The 18,527-nt window shown below is 41.3% G+C and overlaps 5 protein-coding genes across 9 annotated transcripts; 2 read left to right on the forward strand and 3 right to left on the reverse strand.

Moving 5' to 3' along the window:
- Positions 1–1,780: 1,780 nt before the first annotated feature.
- On the forward strand, positions 1,781–4,924 carry LOC145710223 (uncharacterized). 4 transcript variants are annotated; one of them, XM_081787936.1, is made up of 10 exons: positions 1,781–1,899; positions 2,639–2,899; positions 3,220–3,273; positions 3,515–3,605; positions 3,842–3,928; positions 3,974–4,037; positions 4,216–4,354; positions 4,419–4,487; positions 4,533–4,674; positions 4,766–4,924. In XM_081787936.1, the coding sequence occupies exons 2-9, from the start codon at positions 2,865–2,867 to the stop codon at positions 4,663–4,665; spliced, it is 672 nt and encodes a 223-aa protein (XP_081644062.1). In that variant the 5' UTR covers positions 1,781–1,899; positions 2,639–2,864; the 3' UTR covers positions 4,666–4,674; positions 4,766–4,924. The 4 variants fall into 4 exon arrangements, with proteins under 4 accessions (XP_081644062.1, XP_081644060.1, XP_081644063.1 ...); XM_081787934.1 differs by having other exon boundaries at positions 4,533–4,615; positions 4,654–4,924; XM_081787937.1 differs by having other exon boundaries at positions 4,533–4,615; positions 4,658–4,924.
- A 220-nt stretch (positions 4,925–5,144) lies between these two features.
- LOC145709896 (cytoskeleton-associated protein 5-A-like) lies at positions 5,145–11,741 on the reverse strand. 2 transcript variants are annotated; one of them, XM_081787595.1, is made up of 12 exons: positions 11,534–11,741; positions 11,359–11,491; positions 11,264–11,315; positions 9,160–11,217; positions 6,679–9,112; positions 6,499–6,635; positions 6,364–6,459; positions 6,103–6,317; positions 5,893–6,063; positions 5,677–5,846; positions 5,350–5,626; positions 5,145–5,309 (listed from the first exon to the last, which is right to left on the reverse strand). In XM_081787595.1, exons 1-11 carry the CDS (start codon positions 11,658–11,660, stop codon positions 5,370–5,372), a joined length of 5,850 nt encoding a protein of 1,949 aa, XP_081643721.1. In that variant the 5' UTR covers positions 11,661–11,741; the 3' UTR covers positions 5,145–5,309; positions 5,350–5,369. The 2 variants fall into 2 exon arrangements, with proteins under 2 accessions (XP_081643721.1, XP_081643720.1); XM_081787594.1 differs by having other exon boundaries at positions 6,499–6,644.
- Positions 11,518–12,782, forward strand: LOC145709897 (uncharacterized). Its single transcript, XM_081787596.1, has 6 exons — positions 11,518–12,015; positions 12,076–12,144; positions 12,207–12,261; positions 12,353–12,463; positions 12,502–12,580; positions 12,654–12,782. The coding sequence occupies exons 1-6, from the start codon at positions 11,956–11,958 to the stop codon at positions 12,718–12,720; spliced, it is 441 nt and encodes a 146-aa protein (XP_081643722.1). The 5' UTR covers positions 11,518–11,955; the 3' UTR covers positions 12,721–12,782.
- On the reverse strand, positions 12,783–14,107 carry LOC145709899 (uncharacterized). Its single transcript, XM_081787597.1, has 2 exons — positions 13,835–14,107; positions 12,783–13,789 (listed from the first exon to the last, which is right to left on the reverse strand). The coding sequence occupies exons 1-2, from the start codon at positions 14,084–14,086 to the stop codon at positions 13,481–13,483; spliced, it is 561 nt and encodes a 186-aa protein (XP_081643723.1). The 5' UTR covers positions 14,087–14,107; the 3' UTR covers positions 12,783–13,480.
- Positions 14,108–14,372: 265 nt separating this feature from the next.
- LOC145709900 (vitamin K-dependent gamma-carboxylase-like) lies at positions 14,373–18,520 on the reverse strand. The gene is made up of 6 exons (XM_081787598.1): positions 18,396–18,520; positions 18,188–18,350; positions 17,073–18,145; positions 15,799–17,031; positions 14,599–15,750; positions 14,373–14,521 (listed from the first exon to the last, which is right to left on the reverse strand). The coding sequence occupies exons 1-4, from the start codon at positions 18,495–18,497 to the stop codon at positions 16,288–16,290; spliced, it is 2,082 nt and encodes a 693-aa protein (XP_081643724.1). The 5' UTR covers positions 18,498–18,520; the 3' UTR covers positions 14,373–14,521; positions 14,599–15,750; positions 15,799–16,287.
- Between the last annotated feature and the right edge of the window lie 7 nt (positions 18,521–18,527).

The following is an 18,527-nucleotide window of genomic DNA, read 5'->3' on the forward strand; positions in this document are numbered from 1 at the left end:
ATTTCTTTCCAATTTATTATTTTGGAATTCGGACTCGTCGTTTCTGCGATGCTCGCTTTAACTCCGCCTTCAACTGGGCGTTCTCCTCGTCCTAAAATTTCTTAATTAATTCATTGACAGATTTCAAAGGAACTTGCCATAAGTCTTGCCTTCTTTCGCTGTTCTTTCGACTGTTCTATGTACGAGTCCATGATATCTTCGAAGCTCGTTTGAGTAGCTTCAGTGGCACTAAAGAATTGTTGTTTTATTTTTGTTTTAGTGCTAAGAAAGTTAAATTACGTTTCTTTCTTGAAGGCTTGAAGTTGTGCTTCTAGTGACGCCGCATGGTCGGAGATAATATTAGTCTCTTTCTTGAGACGTTCATAGGAATTATTCATTTCCACATAGTTCTTCTGAAGTGTTTCGTATTGACGCTAAAAGTTAACATTTACGGTCTTTTAACATTTAAAAGTCTAGTGCGGTAACAAAATTCTTGATCAGCACATTCTTAGCTTTCGATAGACCGCTTATAAGCCTTATTTCGATGTTATTGAAAAGTCGAAAAAAATTCCGATTTTTACGCTTAGTATAAATTACATGCATTTTTGAAATTTTCGAGGGCAAAAATTTCAGGGATATATGTTCGTAAAGGGGTCATGTAATACACAAAATGATCCTCAGATCACGAGGAATCTAAATATGCCAGATATAACCCCCTAATTATGAAAGACTTGAAAAAGCAGGGGGGATCCCTTAAGATCATAAGGGCCTTGGCTGCGAAGGCTTTGTTTTTAGCAAGTACCGCGTCTCGAAGTCTCTCTAGAGAGTGGTCGTATTTGAGTTGCTTTATTTGATTGTGGAATTTTTCTTCGGTCTTCTTCGTGGCGTCCTCGACCAGTTTGTTGACGATTTTGTTGATCTCGTCTGTCATCTTTTCCTTCTCTTTTCGGTTTTCTTCTATCTGCGATTTGTAGTTTTGAAATTAAATCGAGATTTTGCAATCGGAGCTCTTTTTTTCGGATGGAGAGACAATTCCCCCGGTTTGAAAATTTGCCACCGGGTTCTATTTTTAGAGATGAAAATCCCTGTATCGAGCAACAAGAAAGTCGGCAAAAAAGGTGACAACTCTCACGGTCCATTCGTAAGAGTCGCCAATTCGATTGAACTGGCAGCTTCGTCGCGACGTTATTCGAGAGTTCTGCTCGACCAGAACCGCTCCTCCATGATATCCGCAGAAAATTATCAAATCTAAGTGATCTTGACCACGGGGCTTCGCCCCTTAGGTCCTAAAATGCCGGGGTCTAGTCTAGGGTTACTTAGGGTTACCTTCGGTAACCCTAACACGAAACAGCTAGCAGAGTCTTTCTAGACTTTTCAGATTCGGCAATTCACGGATAAAGCTACTTGGCTGAAGGATGAAAAAGGCAACACATGCACCTTCTCAAGGACGAAGTAAATTTCTAAAGCAAAGTCTCAACCTTATAGCGAGTAAAACAAATGGTTTTATTCGATGTAATAAATAACGAATTAGATCAGTGTTGACCTCTCATAAATTATGAGTCATAATAATTTGATTCGTAATTTATTTTAGCCCAAACGCGTCCCCAATAAATTACGAATCAAATTAAATAACGAATTCCTGAATTAAGAATTCGTTGACTTGACAAGTTTATCATGAGGAAGTGAGCAGTCAGCGATCGACTCTCACACTCGTAAATCCACAGCTGTAGTAATAACTGATTTCGATACTTTTAATCCAAAATGGTAAATTATTAAGTGGCTATTTTGAAAAATTGAGTTAGAGTGCGGCCGATAAGAACGAGAGTAAACTCTAGAATTAGAAAATCCAAAGGTCGAATGAGACGTTGAATCTGCCCTGGTGGTCTTGTCGCAATCGAGAGAATATAACGATTCTTTACCGTAAGTAGCGTTTTTCTAAATAAAAATAACGCGCTGACGGTCGGAATGCGGAAAAATTTAAAGCTGTCACATTTAATTGTTTTAATGTGAGAACGACCGGGGCATGATCACTTCCAATGCTCGCAATAATTACATTCAATTTGTAATCATTTATCAAAAGGACACACTGACAACTACGAGTCAAGATTCTTTCAAATTTTATACTGTATATAAAAATTTACTCTGTATAAATTATACTGTATAATTTATACAGAATAAACTCTTTCCTCCTTATGTTAACATAATGATAGCATTTAAAATAAGCCACATTTGAGAGACTCAAATCATAGGCATCTCTAGTGTCAAAATTTTGAGAAGTTGCTTTGTTAAAGTGCCAAACTTTTATTGCAAGGAGGTTGTCGGAGCTCCACGCACCTTGGGCCGATGAGGATGGTTTTATCAAGGGCCTGCCTGACGCGAGAGAAAATAATCTTGCGGAATTGAGCATTTTATTTCTGAAAGGGCGTTCGGGCCGCGGGGGCATCCCACTCCTTCCCTGACTCTCTGCTGAGAAAGAAACCTTTTACCAGAAGTTCCTCTGCCGTTGACGTCCGCAGAGTTAAGTTTCTAGTAGTCTGAGAAAAGCTTGATGGAGAGCCCGCTCGATATTCATTAACCGTGTTACGGAGTAAATAAACGCGCTGCCTTTGACCATAACACCGCGCAGAGCGTGAAGATCGCATTTGAGAGACTATTTCAGAGTCGGATTTTGTGAGCAAACACCAAGCCACCAGAACATAGAAGAAAGACCGCGATTGTTTCCTTTGGGGCCGAAGAAGGATCAGTAGGAGCGAGGGCGCTGGGGAGCGGGACCTCCACCAAAGAGACCAAAAGTACTACTCCCGGAAATTGTCCTTCAAATCTTGCTTTGCCTTCCTCAACAAGAAAGAGATCCTCAGAGAGCAACAGAGAGACACACAGCCAGGATGATGAAGAAAGTTCTCCTCTTTCCCATACTTTTAAGGACAAAGCCGGTTCAAATAATCAAAGTCTGATGATCAGACTCTGATCCATAACCATTTCTGTCGGAACCGTCTGACTAAGATTAATGTAGTTTCCTTCGCGCGGACTAAGTTCAGTATCATCAAGAGTCATAATTGACATTCGAACAAGAACATATTATAGAACAATAATTCTACTAGAATCAGCTTCTACTGGGGCTGAATTTTGCGCTTAGTGCACTTTAAAGACAAACTCATGTCTAGTCGCTCAATCAGATACTCATTAGAAGATCAGTTTCTCGATACAGTCAGAACGTGATTAATATTTTTAACCGCATCAAAGGACTCTCGTGGAAGGCATGCCCTTTCCAACAGACGAACTGGATGAGTTTTTGTAAGTTTCATTTAGATTTTAACGGGACATTAAAAAGTACCATGCTATTTTAAGATCGCGTTATCAACCGCAAAGTGATCATAAACAGCAAAAAATGTTCGAACCGCCCCGGCTGATCCATTATCATTAAATGTTTCAGATCAAGTCTCTGCCTTGAGCGGTTTCGCCATTGCTCACTAAAAATAGACTTAGAACAATTGTCAATTGAATAAGCTCTTTGAAATTAATCTGTTTAATTCAGTGAACAGAAAGTCGAGCATGCCACCAGAAATGTGAAATCGACACGTCGTCGAAGTCTCATCGTGAAAAACGTTGCAAATGCACAGAGAAGGGTAAGAAAAACAAGCTTTCCATGACGGCGACATAAGCCTTTGATTAATGATCTTTTCACTGGAATTTTCGACAAACGCGTGACACTACTGTTATTGTGCATAACGGATCGGGGCTTTGATTTGTAATGAGTGCTGATCTTCATGTTTTCATAATGCATGGATTCGTGAATCAGAAATAAAACTGCTAAAACTCAAGTGTTAGCCATCATGTTTTAGTTGAAAAAACATGTTTTCAGTGGCAGAAAAATTTCCTGAAACAGGTGAAAGAGCACTTTGAAAAACTGGATGACAAGAATGCCGAACTGGAAAGAGCGCGTATACTCGTAAGGGATTGCTTTGACTGTATAAATAGTTATTCGAAACTTTAGACAGACGACAATGTTTACGAGCTTTCAAATCGAATAGACGCAAATGCGGAATTCGTTCACGACGGTAATTAATATCTTTCAGTCGCTCAGCACTGACACGCTAGGGAATACTGCTCCTTAATCTTCATTATTTTTGAGACCTTGAAAATAGGTTTTTGATGAGTTGAATTATTGCGTTTTGAACCTTGTGGATTCTTGAGCGGCTGCTTACACTCGTACTGCGCTAATAGTATTCAATTTAGATATCAAGCACTTGACAGAAGGCGCGAAAAATATCAATGAGCGGCTGCGGAAGATTGAAAGCGAGCAACGAGAATTAGAAGCTATTATGAACGAGGCAGTCAGCAAGCCACTCGTTGGAGAGGCGGACTACTCCGACGTAGGAAAAGGATTTTATTTTTATTAGTTTCTTTGCATCTTGCGACAAAATCGTTATTCCGAGTAAAGATGATTCCACGAGTGAGACTTTGAATCTGTTGAATGAGAAGTACAACAGCCTGGATAAAAGATTCAAGTAAGCGTTCTTCCTTTCAGACAGTGTTGGATGATTAAATTTTAGGGACTGGTGGCAAATATTCAACACCAATTTGAAGCAAGCGAACGAGAATAAAAAAGCGATGGATAACATGAAGAATGACATTCGTGAGTTGGACAAGAAAATTACCGAGCTGCTTGTTAAGATAGACCTATAACTAGCGATGGTAATTGCTTGACACTTTCCCGCCCGAACGAGATAACGCTGCCTCACTCCTTTTCTGCACATTTTGTTAATAAGCTTACTCTTTCCTTCAGCACAAGAGAATAGCGTGCTTTGCTGAATACCAGAAAACCAAATTACACTTTTTTCAAAAATGCAGAGATGCACCTCGAAAATTCCTTCCTCCTCTCAAAACAACAACCGTAAACCCACAGCAAATTTCTATTGATACCAGAAAACTTCAATAAATAATACAGCATGAGAAATTGTTGAAAATACTTGACGAAAAAAGCTAAATGGCTACTCTTAGGAAGGAACAATTAATCACGCAATATTAGGTGACGGAATCGGACTTGAACTTAATCAATTAGGGACATCTACAGTCCTGTTTCTACCCAATGATTTTAATCAAAATACAAAGAGAAATATCTTATTATTCACGTATCGGTAAAATAAGATTTTGAGTGTATTTGAATGAAGTTTATTTATTAAAAAGGTGCAGTGACTGAACTTTTCAGGTGCAAGTGGAAGTAATAGTTCTTTTTTTTCTGATGAGTTTTCTTTTTTTTTGGGGGGTTGAACGAGAGAATAATTGGAATGTGACTGTTTGTGTTTAGTGAAGACATGGAAAGCATTCAACTTAAAACGTTATAAACATGACAAATACGCTCGAACCTACCATATTTACAAGGGATATCTTCATTTGCTCTTTTTGAGTTCGGTCAGTCGCTTGCGAAACTCGGCGACGCGTTCGGGACTCATGCCCGGGTTTCTCACGGGAGACGTCTTCAGTAGCTCCGGTTGCTTGTCAAAGCTCTCGAGCTCAGAAGATGAAGGCTCGACAGACTCGGGCTCGTGCTTGTTCAATCCAAAGCGCTCACGTAGTTCTTCCACTCGCTCTTCGAAATTGTCTGACTTGAGCTCTACCGCTGGCGGTGGGTTCGTCAGGCTTTGTCCTGAAAGAATATCATAAAAACGGCAAGAGTAACAATGAAATGCGACTTACCGTGTGAAAGTTTCATGTTTATATACTTTTGAAGTCCTTTACTTTCTGATTTTAGGAACTTCTTGATGTCCCAACTCGGATTTTGATTGACAAACTCCGCCAGTGCCACCATTCCCACATCATGAGTTTCCTCAGTTTTTATCTTCGCAGTTATTCGACTCGCTTGAGTGCTAAGAAACCATGGGAATTTTTAGGATTCTAAAAAGAGTAACGTACAATAACGGCGTCGGCTGGTTTTCTTTGTCGTCGAAAGCATTGACCTTGGCGACTTGTTGTCGGAGAATATCATGCAGTGGAATGTAGATTTCCGAGCGCAACTGATCAAGTCGGAGTCGAATGTGGCTAGCGTTGGTTTTGGCAAGATGAGAAGCGTAAAGACAAAGAAGGCTTAACAGCGTTATTTCATTTAAATTGAAATAAGGTTACCGATAAGTCTCGAAGGCAGCTTTCTGTTGATAAACCGAATTGCTCTTCGGAAACTTCGTGAAGAATTTACTTAGAGCTCTGATAACTAAAACGAGTGCATCTCCATCTGCTGGATTTGCTTCTGGATTTTGGAAGAACTTCAAGAAACAGCGACAGATCTTTTGAAGCTTTTTTGTTTCCCCTTGAAGGTTGATAGACATGACTTCCAAGTATGCCTTAAATATGCCATGTTACGAATGCCTAATGTTCATGATGTCCTACCGATGTAACTTTCACGTATGAACCAAAATCGTTGATATCCAGGATAATTTGGTTCAAGTGTGATCCAAGATTGAATTCGCCCTTGTTGTTGATTGACTTAATTTTTGATTATTATGTTTTTAGACATTTTTATACCTTGTCACAACTGACATCGAAGATTGTCATGATCATGTTCGAGTATGCAGAAAGAGATACAAGTTTTATGAGTTCTTTTCGCCGCAGAATCTTCTGAAAGATGACGCAGATTTGCGTCACGAGACTGTAAACACTCCCTGAGAAAACTATTATTAAATAGTATGAAGTCTTTTAACAAACTTGTATTGTTATTTTGCAAAGAGGGAAGAAGTGCTCTCTGGATCGCTTGACACAACGCGAGAATGATTTCTTCTAGTTTTGCTGGAGGTATGTTTTTGCTTCCAACGTCGCAAAACTTCTCGAACACACAAAGAGCTTCAGAAATGATCATTTGATTTTCAGAGCCAAAGCTGAAGATCAAATGTTCGAGAAGTTTTTCGTTCAGACAAAGGACTCCTAGTTGATGATCAAGGGCTGTTATAGTGTCTTCAGGTGATACATTGGATGAGTCCCGTGTAGTCATTGGCTCAATGTCATCAGCAATGTCGTCGTACTCGACCGGATTCAACCTTACGCGAGAGATACGAGTTGGTGCCGCCGGAGGAAGCTCAAGTCTGAATCTGGCGTTCTCATTAACTTCGACTGGTCGTTGAGCATTTTTCTCCTCGACGTTTCTTAGTGCAAGAGCACTTTCAGCTGGGTTGATGTTTATCGTTCCTCGCCGTGTCGGTGACCGAGCTTTCTTTCTAGAATTGGGAGGAGCCTGCGGAGGGGGCATCGTCACAGTCTCGTTTGTATTAGGTGCAGGTGCAGCGCGCTTTATCCTCTCCTTCAAATATGACTCCTCCTTGTCGCCAAGGCGCCCTATTACTTTAGCACTATAGACAGTGTCGCCAATAATGCGATGAACCTCTACCAAGCAATTCATAGCTCCAGAGCGGACATTCTGATCCTTGTCAGCAATGTGGGCAGCGATTTCTTTTAACGCGCCTTGTTTTGGCGGTCCTGCTACCTCGACTCCACTTTTCGCAATCATCTTCGAACACTGATTCAGACACTCCGTCCTTTGTCGCGAGTTCTTAGACTTTGCGCCCTGCAGAAGGTACTCGAAGATTCTCTTGTCGTTGCAGCTGTCTTCTAACGCAACGAGCGTAGAAAGCACTACTGAGCGGATTTCCTGTCGAGATTCACCAAGTTTGCTGATAAGATGAGGCAGGAACGCAACAGATTCATAAGGAGTCATCTCATACTCTGCTTCTTTTAGCTTCTCGCTCAGGTCAGAAAGCCATGAAAGAACTTTTGTCAAGATAGTCGTGTTCTTTTCATTCATCCTGATTGTCATCCATCGTGTTATAATATCAAGTACGGGAATTATTGACTCAAGTGGCTGGGGTTCTAATATGCCAATCACTTTTGCAAGAGCAGTGGAGTCATTCTTCTGCATCAAGGGCGCAAATTTAGATCCAAAGTTTTCGCTTATTTGCTTGCTAAGTTGCTCGATAAGTTCTTTTCGACAAGCAGTTCCGGGATCGTAGTGCCATTTTAGAAGCTTTAGCTTAGAGTCTTCTTTTATTCTTTGATTCTTTGCTTTTTCAGTGCCAGTGATAATATCGCCGTAATCTTCTTCCTCGACCTTTTTACCGCCGATCTTTTTCTTAGCAGGTGCTTTCTTTTTAACAGTAGTTTTTTTCTTGGGTTCCTCTTGTTCGACAACAGGTTCATCCTCAACGGCTTCCTGAACAGGGGCTTTTTTCTTAGCTTTTTTAGGCTTTGAAGATGCCGCCGACATTATATCTCCAGCATCAATAACCTCCGCCTGAACAACGCGTACTGGTGCTTTCGGGAGTAACTCTTTCGCCTTGTCAAGCTCATCGCGTGTTTTAGGAGACTTGGCCAACTTAACCATAGCTTGATAACTCGTGTGAATCATGAAACCAAGAAGCGATTTCTGAGCAGCATCTCTCACTTTTCCGTCACGATCTTCCATACACGCCAACACATGGGGCAGACAAGCCTCTATGCCTGCTCTTGGGATTTTTTTCTCGTCTGGTAGCTTATCTGCTAGCCAACCGAGAAACGTGTACCGCAGGTGAATCTTTTTGGCATCGACCAGAAGACCTGCAATTGCTTCATCATCAAACCAGAATCTGAGTGGGACGAGCTCATGCCAAGACGAAAGTGCACCGGCGCCCTTTTCTCTGATTTGAACCTTCGAATCGTTTAATGCGCCAATTAGAGGAACAACGAAGGACTTAATGTGAGTCTTTGCGCCTTTTTTGCCGAGAGCAGCTGCAATAAGAATTGCGATGTCAAAGGATGTCTGAACGAGGACTTTGTTGACATCAGTGAACCGCTTGCTCAACGATGCAGGAAGATCTCCAAGACTGTCTGTGATGAATTTATTTTTCTCAAATAATGCCTTTGTTGTGTCTAGCGCTTCTTTTCGCATTTTCCAGTTCTTGTCCTCCATCATTTCAAGGAGGGAGGATGTAATTTGGGAAGAAATATCGGTGCGCGGAATGAGATCGTCTTGATCATCCTCATCAGCTTCAGCATTCTCATCGGCCTCTCCGTCACCTCCTGGACCTACTTTCAGAGCGGCCTGGAGCACTGGACCTCTCGTTGGCGGAGGTGGAGGTCCATCGAAGGCTTTGAGTGCATCGTCGATTTGTGTCTAGAAGTTTAGAATTAGGAATCTAGTAATTTTAACGAAGAACAAACCTTGATCGCATCTTTTTGGTCATCATACTTGGCTCTCAAAGGTGCGACAAAGCGCAAAACAGAGGCGATTGCTTCAATCGCCTTCGTTCTTATTCCTGCATTTGAGTGAGCAAGGGCGATATTGGATTGATCAATGAACATTTTGATATCCAACTTTCCGAAGCCAAACTGTGGTAAAGCGTCTGCAAACCATGCCCAGCATTCTGCAACGTTTTTCACGCTCTTCAGCTTATTTCCAGCAGGTAACACTCGTTCTGCCATGTAAGCTAAGCTAACGATGTCGGCCATACCAGATAAAGCTTCCTTCGCTAGCACTCCACACTTGACATCCGAGATTTTGTCGAGACAGTAATTGAAAACAATGTTGATAGAAGTTTGTGAGAGTTTGGGGTTTTGCGCGGCAGTGCGTATGATTTTGAACTTTTCCTGATTGCACTGGAAGTTGGTGTCTTTGAAGCCAGGGGCGAGCGATAAGACTTTATAAATGGCCTGCGTTTTAAGTTCCTGGGGTTCAAATCGGTTAAGTTTATCCGTAACCTCTTGTAAGCCTTCAAGTCGAATTTTCCAGTTTTTCTCTTGGACTTTCTTGACGGTTTCTTCTCCGAATAAGCCGTTGCAAGCTTCTACAGCGGAATCTTCATCCATGTCTGCTTCTGCTGGTGGACCAGACACTTCGGTCACTTCTTCCTTTTTGCTCGCTGTAAATTTTTTCGACGGATTTTTGGCCTTTGTTGCAGTCTTGGAGCCTTTAGGTGCCTCTTTTTTGACTTCCTTTTTCTCTGCAACAGGAGCTTTCTTTATCACAGGGCTTTTCTCTGGGGCTTCTTTAGGGGCACCTTTGAGTTCCTCTACAGCGCCTTGGTAAAGCTTCATTCTATCTTCTTTGAAATCGCTGACGAACGTGTTCATTATCTTCACGTCTAACTTAGTGCTCATTACAGCAAGCATTTTATAGGCTCCATCTCGGACATTTTTATCAGAGTGTTCGATGTTTTTCGTCACCTTCGCCATGAATTCTTTGATGAAGGCTTTTGGGAAGATAACCTTTTTCGGCTTTGAGCAGCGGTACAAAAACAACATCGTCTCGGCGCGTACTCCTGGATTCTTATCCTCCAAAGACTCCATCACTCGGTCCATAATAGCATCAGGAAACTTGATGGTCTTCGCAACAGCGTCTGCAGCCTCCCGAGCAGCTTCAAGAACTGTTACTTTCTTCTCTTTGAAGCGAGCAAGGACTTCCTGTAGAATTAACGGCCCGAAGTTCTTGAAGGACTCTCTCATTGCCTCTGCCATTCGTTTGACGATTTTGAACGCTTTGATGATCAGCAGAACATTTGTGTCTTTCTTTATGAGCGTTTTCAGATCAGTCATGACAGATTGATACTCCCCAGATGCAAGTTTAATCGGATTCCCTTTCTCCAGCATTAAAATGAGTGCCATTTTATCGAGGGCTTCTCCGCGCTCCTTCCATTTCTTGGAAGCCATCGCTGCTCCCGCGTCGATCTTATCTTCTCCGAAGCGTGCTTTTCCAAGCTCAGCCAGGAAGTTGACTTCTTCAGCGAACTCCCAAGCGTCGACTTCCACTTCCTCCTCATCATTATCATCCTCCTCGGCTTCGTCCTCCGACTCAGCCTGAGCGGCTTCTCTCTCAGCTTGCTGACTTTTGAAGAACCTTTTCTGCTTAGACTTTGATTTAAGGTCCTTCCAAGCGTCTTCGCACTCTTTTATACTTTGCTCGATCTTCGGAACTCGTTCCAAAGCGTGTTTAACAGGTGCACCAATCCAGCAATGAGCCTCAACGAAGAAATCTTTCGTTGCATTTCGCACGTTTTTATCTCGATGTTGGAAGAGCTTTGGCATCTCCGCGAGGCACGCTTTCAGTTGGACGATTTTCGATCCAAATGAAGATAAACACGCAGTGAGGGCCTCCACACAGGCAACGGCAATCTTTGGGTTCTTGTTTTGAGTCCCCGAAAGCAAACTCGAACACACATCATCGGCCTTTTCGTGTTCAATAAGCAGTTGGCAGCATTCTATCGCGTTTTCTTTGGTTTTGGGCTAAAATAAAGTTGTCAATGAAAATGTTTTTCCGGTTGTAAGATACTTTCGAGCTGAAGCACTTCGAAATGATACCATCGCAAACTGCCGACACATGCCTAAAGTAAAATATCAAAAATAGTAAGATTAAGGAGATCATACTTTGCCGCATCTTTTGTCGTTGCATAATCGAGCACCAATTTGGCTACTTCTGATGAAATCATCCGACTCAGCTCATTTTGCTCGGTGACGAAGCCTTTCAATAAGGGGCAGTATTTCTTTGCCTTTTCAGGTTCTAAAATGTCCTTCGCAAATAATTTTATTAATTTTGTCTTACCTAGTGCATAAGAGGGAATTTCCTTTAGCAATTCCTCGTAGCCCGCTTTTCTAGCCTTCCAGTTTTTGTGGCAAACTTTGTCGTAAGATGATAATTTCCGCCATACATCCTCATCATTCTCTGCCATTCTCTGAAAAAGGAAAAATTTACTTTTGGCTTCGTCGAGAGATCGCCGGGTCCGTGTGGCCGGATTCAAATTCCTGACAGCCAATTGCACCTGCGTTGAACGAAAACGGATATTTTTCAGTTACGCGTTTTGTGCGAAATGATGCTGTTTTCGAATACAGCGTCAAAATAGGAAAATTCCCAATAAAGATCTCTAGAACGATGTTGACTTCAATACTTGTTTTCGGGAAAAATTCAAGCTTGGATAGCGATAAAACTGAGGCCAAGGTCTCAGTTTTATCATCGGCAAGATACCGATGCTAAAGCTGATGGAGATGAACGAAGAGAAGCGGCGAAAGTCATTTCAACCCATGACAGTATGTAGAAATACTTTCTTAATAGAGCGTGAAAGCCTACTAAGAATGGATACATTTTAGATCGGTCTCTTCGAAGAAAAATTAGAAGAACATCTCAAGAGACAAAAGCGATGGGAAGTTCATGTTTGGGTACGTACCGAATGGTCTTATGATGAAGAAATGGAAGATAATATTTTGATATGAATTTTTAGTACATTATCATTGTCCTGTATTTTGTATTCCTCTTTGCGATAATTGCCTGCTATGGGACTTGGCTGCTCAATATTAACTTACTACAGTGTTAAATTGCTGATAGTCAATTAGTTAAATGTATGCAAATGATCATTAGCCTTGCTTAGCTACACTTTTTCAATGAGAGAGTGCGGCTGCATTGGTGAGCTTTGCGGCAACAACGGGATCAACAAAAATATAACGACGCATAACATGAGTCCCAACTGCACGACCGCAGGTATGCCAACAGCAAACTGCACGAGACTAGTTTTATAGTTCGATTCACGAAAACGAATATGACGAGAAATGTCCAGACTGCGTCGACGACAACGGGTTGGGCGGAATCGTACATCAAAGGAAGGTTCTACCGGGATATTACAAAGACCCATAACTTATGGGCATAAGTAAAATGCGGATGAAACCGAAATAGATTCGATTTGGATTTCGAAGTTCGAAGTGAACTGCCAAGTGCCGAGCAACTACACCACATTGTAACTCGATTTTACTGACTTTTTATAGTGCTTATCCTGTATCTCTTTCAATTAAACCAACACGCATAGCTTGATAGTTTTTATTCGGAGACGCTAATCGACCGAGCGTAGAAGGAGTGAAGTAAAGGTTCCTGGAACTTGTGGGAAGAATTAAATGAGCAGTTATTTAGTAACGAATGATATTTGTTTTTGACTGCTGATAGAGAGAAGTGATTCTGAAACTTTTTATGATTGGGCTCGACAAAAGAATGAAAAGCGCGAAAATAATGAAAATTAGAAAGCGACACTAAAAGTCAAAGTCAGATAAAAAAGTGTTTGGCATTCTGTCAAGGTGTGCGAATGGATTCATAAAGAAGAACAAATAGTACAGCTGAGATATAACTGAATTATGTGCAAATAGACTTCTAGGAAAAATGAAATACCTTTTAAGTTGAAATAATAAAAAAGAAAGAACAGCTCATTTGAAAATGAATAGAACTTGACGGAAGAAGATGGATCAAATCCGATGTAGCACCAATTTAGGTTGGTGAAGAGGTTTGCGAAAAAATCGTTTCAGTGGAATTTTTGATGAGCTAAATCAATTTGAGCCGCGTGACTGTTTTTGAGATCGGTGTAAGTCGCTCGTGGCTTCACCGTTTACTTTCACATACGCGCAAGTTGTAGGCTGATCGGAAGTGTTATTGACACTGCTTTTGGTTAAGAAGTATTCCGTATTGGTTGATTAACAGTTAAAATTTTAACTTAAAATGCTATTTTAAATATTATTAAATGTTGAATTGCGTCCAAAACTCAAAACCGTTCCTAAAAGGTTTATTGATAATCAGTGGGTAGTCTGGGAAGAATTTATCGTTTCCATTGGGGCTGCACTGACTGCCAGTTGTGCCGGGTGGAGAGATAGGCGAGTTTGGTGTGTGCGTCGAAGAGTTTATTTTCGGCTTGAGCGAGCGGTCCGGAACAGGGGGCGAGTTTGCATATCTTTCTGGACAAGAAGGTGCCCGTTGGTTCTCCTCTACCCTGTCTACCGCCACGTAATCATCTCCATTCGTCGTCAAATCTTGATGAGAAATGGATGGCTGAATATTTAAATTTTGTTGGGTCTATTCCACTGTTGACTCTACCGTTTGTCTTAATCCTCGCTGCACTTCGTGCCACTTTTTCTGTGATAGCCAGGCGCTGTTTTTATCTTTGTCAGAGAGGTTCGTCTTATTTTCGCTCGTTTCAAAGACGGTATCTTGACTGCCAGAGACAGACGTGCTCAACACAAGCGGTTGCTCACTCGAGCTTCCCTTTTTCGCCTCTCGCATCGACCCGCAGCAGAACACTTTGAGCAGGCCGTTTATCCGCTTTTGCATCTTGTCCGACGACCTCATACCATTTTTGTCATCTGAAAACGAACTTATACAATTGGTGGTGGATTTGTCAATATATCTTTGTAATGTGAAAGAAGAATGGCAGGTATTCTAGTAGACCGAATCTTGCACAGAAAGTTTTTCTAAAGAAAGTGCATCCGCGCATTTCACTTTATACAGCGAGGAGCAAGTTCGCAAGATATGTGAAAGATCTGCAATGTTTGGCGACATTATTAAATCGACAGAGTTTAGTTGAGCCACCATTTTCTGAAACGTATGATTAAAAACAAAGAGTCTGAAGAACTACCTTTGAGAAGCCAGCTCGACGAATCGAGGAGTTGAGGAAATCTTCAGTGATGTATTGTACATTCTCATGATCTTCAGGACTGACGACGACTACTTGCGGTAGTGGGAATGAGCATTGGACTCCTGCGAGTAAAATCAACTTCTCGAAGCCTAGAATAAAATCGTCAGGAATCTCTTTCGTAGAAAAAGATAATAATTCTTGAGTTTTCAAAAGTTTAGTTCTTAACCTGATGCGCGGAACCAAGGAATAAACTCGGCGCAGAAACTGGAATTCGATAGCGGCGGCGCTCTGAGCTGAACGAGACCGATTTCCGTCGTCGGCGAGAAAAATAATTCCATACATGTCACCACGCGACCGTTTTCCACGCGGCCGACCATGGGCTGTATTGATGTCGCATCGAAGGATCCGTAAAACTCAAAGTTGTTTCCCTCGTCGGAAAGAATTGAGTCAACAGCGCGTTGCCCGATGCATCCTTCAGAAGGAACTGCAAGAATTAGCTTGCCAGAAAAACTTTTTGCCAAGTTTTGGAAAGAAATACTTTCGAAATCAATCAAAAAAATACTATTTTCAAAATAGGCTGATGCAAAATACTGCATTGCTTAAAATTGCAAATGCGAAATAACCTTGATCATAAAGAGAATTTAACCAAACCATCCTTTCAATATTTTTGCTCGGAATAAACATCACTTTCTCTCGCAGAATGAGAAGAGAACCCGAAGCGCGTCAAGATATCACTTCTGAATGCTCTCATATGAGGTGGCTAATAAACATGACGCGCAGACAAGGCTAGGATTGCGTTTTCTAGCTTTCAAGATATGAATTTTTTATTTATAATCATAAAACACGAGAAGGTAAAAATCAACAAGGTTCAAAGTTTCACTGCAAATTGCAGCTTGTCGCGAGAGGAAATTACATGGAAGAATATTGGTTAGTCATTTGCACAGAAAGAAGCAAGGATCATTCACCCATGAGTAAAGAGATCGGGTACTATTTCATTGTATAAATTAAAGTGATGGCTTGATCTTGAAATCAAGACATTTGAATCAAAAGTTTTAAATCAGAGTAATAGCTAAATTCAGCCAGTATTCAAACTGCACAAAGATCCACAGTTTGTTATGTATTAAGAAAAGTACTAGCTTCGATATAATATGGAAAGGCGAGATCCCCCTTATTTTAGTTTTCAGTTCATACGAGTATGAAATACTGAACATGCCGTCAATTTATACTTTATTGAGTGTTGACCTTAAAATAAAACGGTAATATCATCTTTTTGCACTGGAAGAAATGTACAGAATTTTGAATATTTTGCGCGACTGAGTCAATTCGCTGAGGGCGCGGTTCATTTCAAGCGGACGATTAATCGCATCCGCTTTGGGTACTGAAAGCAGTCGTTAGTGAATTCAAAAAAGCACAAATATTTCGTTACTTTTTGCTAGCAAAAGCTTTGAATCAAGATTTTTCTGGAGAGGAATAGTAATGCTCGAAGCAGGGGAAACGAAGTCGTCGGCCTTTTCGAATTTGATGTTTTTATCGAGCTGGGTTTCTCCTGGACGATGGTCGACGTCGCACTCGATCAGAAGCGTCCAGCCGCTATTCATTGCCTTTTTTATCTGAAAATTAGTTTGAATATAAAAGTTATGTTAATCGAATAGTGTAAGTACTGGAAGAATCATCATTGCACAAAAATAGTCTCCTGAAATGAAAGAATTGTAAATGGTGTTAATTAAGTAGGGAAAACGATAAAATTTGGGAGAATTTCTTGATTGATATCAAGGAAGACTGTTCACAAAAATCAATAAAATTAATGGTTAAGCTTCGTCGGTGATAAGTATTTACGATTTCTTTCATTTAGAAAGACATGAAGGAAGACAGGAGCAGTCGGAAAGTACAGAATTTTTTTCAGTGGATAGGTTTTCTAAAGTTCACTTTTGTCACTTTGGCTTTGACTGTTCTGGTTTGTTACTTTCTCCAGTTCAGCCCGATAAATATTATGGAAGGCAGATCGCCACGCATCCATTTCCATTTGCCTTTCTATGTATGTAACCTCATCGGCGAAAGTATTTTCGCCGGACATCAAATCTGAAATCGCATAGGAGACAACCATCATCCCCTTATACACATTTCTTGATTTCTTGTCTAGCCAGGCGAGTGCGCTTGCATAGAAACTCCTGCGGAATGCTACGACGGCTTCTTTTCGCGAGTTATGATGGTCACTAATGTTTTGATTCGGGAAAAAATATTGACGCCACTTTTCTTCTTCTTCGTCAGTGAAATAGTCAGTAAGATTAGCTGGAAGGGGGCGATCGTTCGCAATGTGATCGTCGATTTCAGCTAAAGCCTTGTAAGCTTTTCTCACTCGCACGTCAGTAGAGTTTTGGTAGATATACATGTAGATCGCAGGCTCTTCGCTCGTTACTTTTATCGAGTGGAACTCGCCAGCTGGCAATTTTACTCGTTCACCAATCTTCGGCGAGTACTTTGGCACTGTTTTCGTCACTTCATTCTCTTGGTCGTCATAGTTTATCTCAATCATTCCGCCTAGAAGCTCGACAGTCGTGTTGTCCAGGTCAGGCGCTAAATAATTCTCGAGACTGAGGCCCGGGAAGTCGGCGATGAAACTGATATCAATCTCATCATCCTGTATCTCTTTTTTCATCTCCTTAATTAAGTTAGTAAAGCTTCGAAGAGCTTTTATTTCACCTTCAGTTTCTCTCGCCAGTTCGATAGATCCTGGAGCAGTGGCAGGGCATATTTCGGCTTCTCAAACGGTGACCAATTGTAGTGCGCAATATCTATATCTGGGTCGTATACTCTTTGGACAAATCGTTGGTTCATCGATTTCCAGACATCAAAATAAAGCTCTGGGTCAGTAATATTGCTCGCCTCTAATCTCTCGTGTATGCAATCAGCATATTGCTTTAGCATGTCAGGATGCATGGTCCATCTTTTTCGAGCGTAACCCAAAAATGCATTAGGCTTGAGATATCCAATTTCGCCCGTGAGTCTATCTTTGTATGATATTTTCACATGCTGCTCTTGAAAGGAGTGAATCATCATATCCCACGAGTATCCATATGCTCCCTCAGTCCAACCATTGTATCCTTTCGTTATAAAATGAGAGTACGGTAAAAATATCTGAATAGCAGTGTAGAGCAAAAAGAACGAGACTCGCCAACTAGACCTTTCCTCAGCCTTGACTGCAGGTGTTGTATCCACCAACTTCTTAAGGATAGGTATCTTTCCAAATAGAATCTTCGGTGAGTTTGGCCGGCAGAATATCCACATTGTGGCAAGACAGACGTATGAAAACATGCCGATTGAAAACATTTGCGAGTTCATCAAGTGAAAGCTAGTAAGGGCGAATATCGCGAATGGACGGGTGCAATCGAAGAGCAACATTGGTCCAACCAGCAGGTCAATCATAAAACCCGTTATGTGGACAATATAGCGGTCGATGAATTCATTGGACAGTCCCGCCGAGCGAAATGGATCAAAAGCCCAGTGCTTACTTAATCGTCCCATCGAATAGCCAAGCAGCCAGTCTTCCTCGGTCTTCTTTAGTCCAGCAAAGAAGTAGAGAATGAAAATTTGAAAGCGAATGATAAGATAGTTCCAGTTTTGAATCATTTTGTTGTTTGCCGAGAGCGCGAACGCTCTGTCGGAGTCGGTTAGCGTGAACATCAAACCACTTAAACCGAAGAGATAGGAATGGTTGTTCCAGTGCGTTTTGTCGAGTAAAAATGCATACCAGTAAGGTATCACGAAAAGCCAGCCTTAAACAATGTAAAAATGAAATGCTATGAATAACCATTTACCAGTAAGCTTCACACGAAAACCAATGAATATTGAAAGAGCGCCGAGCGCTTGAATGAACTGTAGAATAATCATCACATTTGGGTCCATTTGTTTCAGCCCGTTGATCAGTGGAAATTGACAGCCTTCGTCGCTCCATCTTTGATCTGCGTAATGAAGTCCTCGCTTGTTATAAACACAGAGTAATTTATCTTTTAGTACTCGGCCTACCTCAACAAAGCAGTCTAAAGTCATCAAGAAGCCAAAAAGCATTCTTGTCATTCCGAAAAGAGCTGGATCTTTCGGCGAATGAAATATGTCATCCCAATGCATTCTAAAATGAGATCTAAAATGGAAACTGCC

The sequence above is a fragment of the Oikopleura dioica genome, chromosome XSR, assembly GCF_907165135.1.
Source record: "Oikopleura dioica chromosome XSR, OKI2018_I68_1.0, whole genome shotgun sequence".
Classification (NCBI taxonomy): Eukaryota; Metazoa; Chordata; class Appendicularia; order Copelata; family Oikopleuridae; genus Oikopleura; species Oikopleura dioica.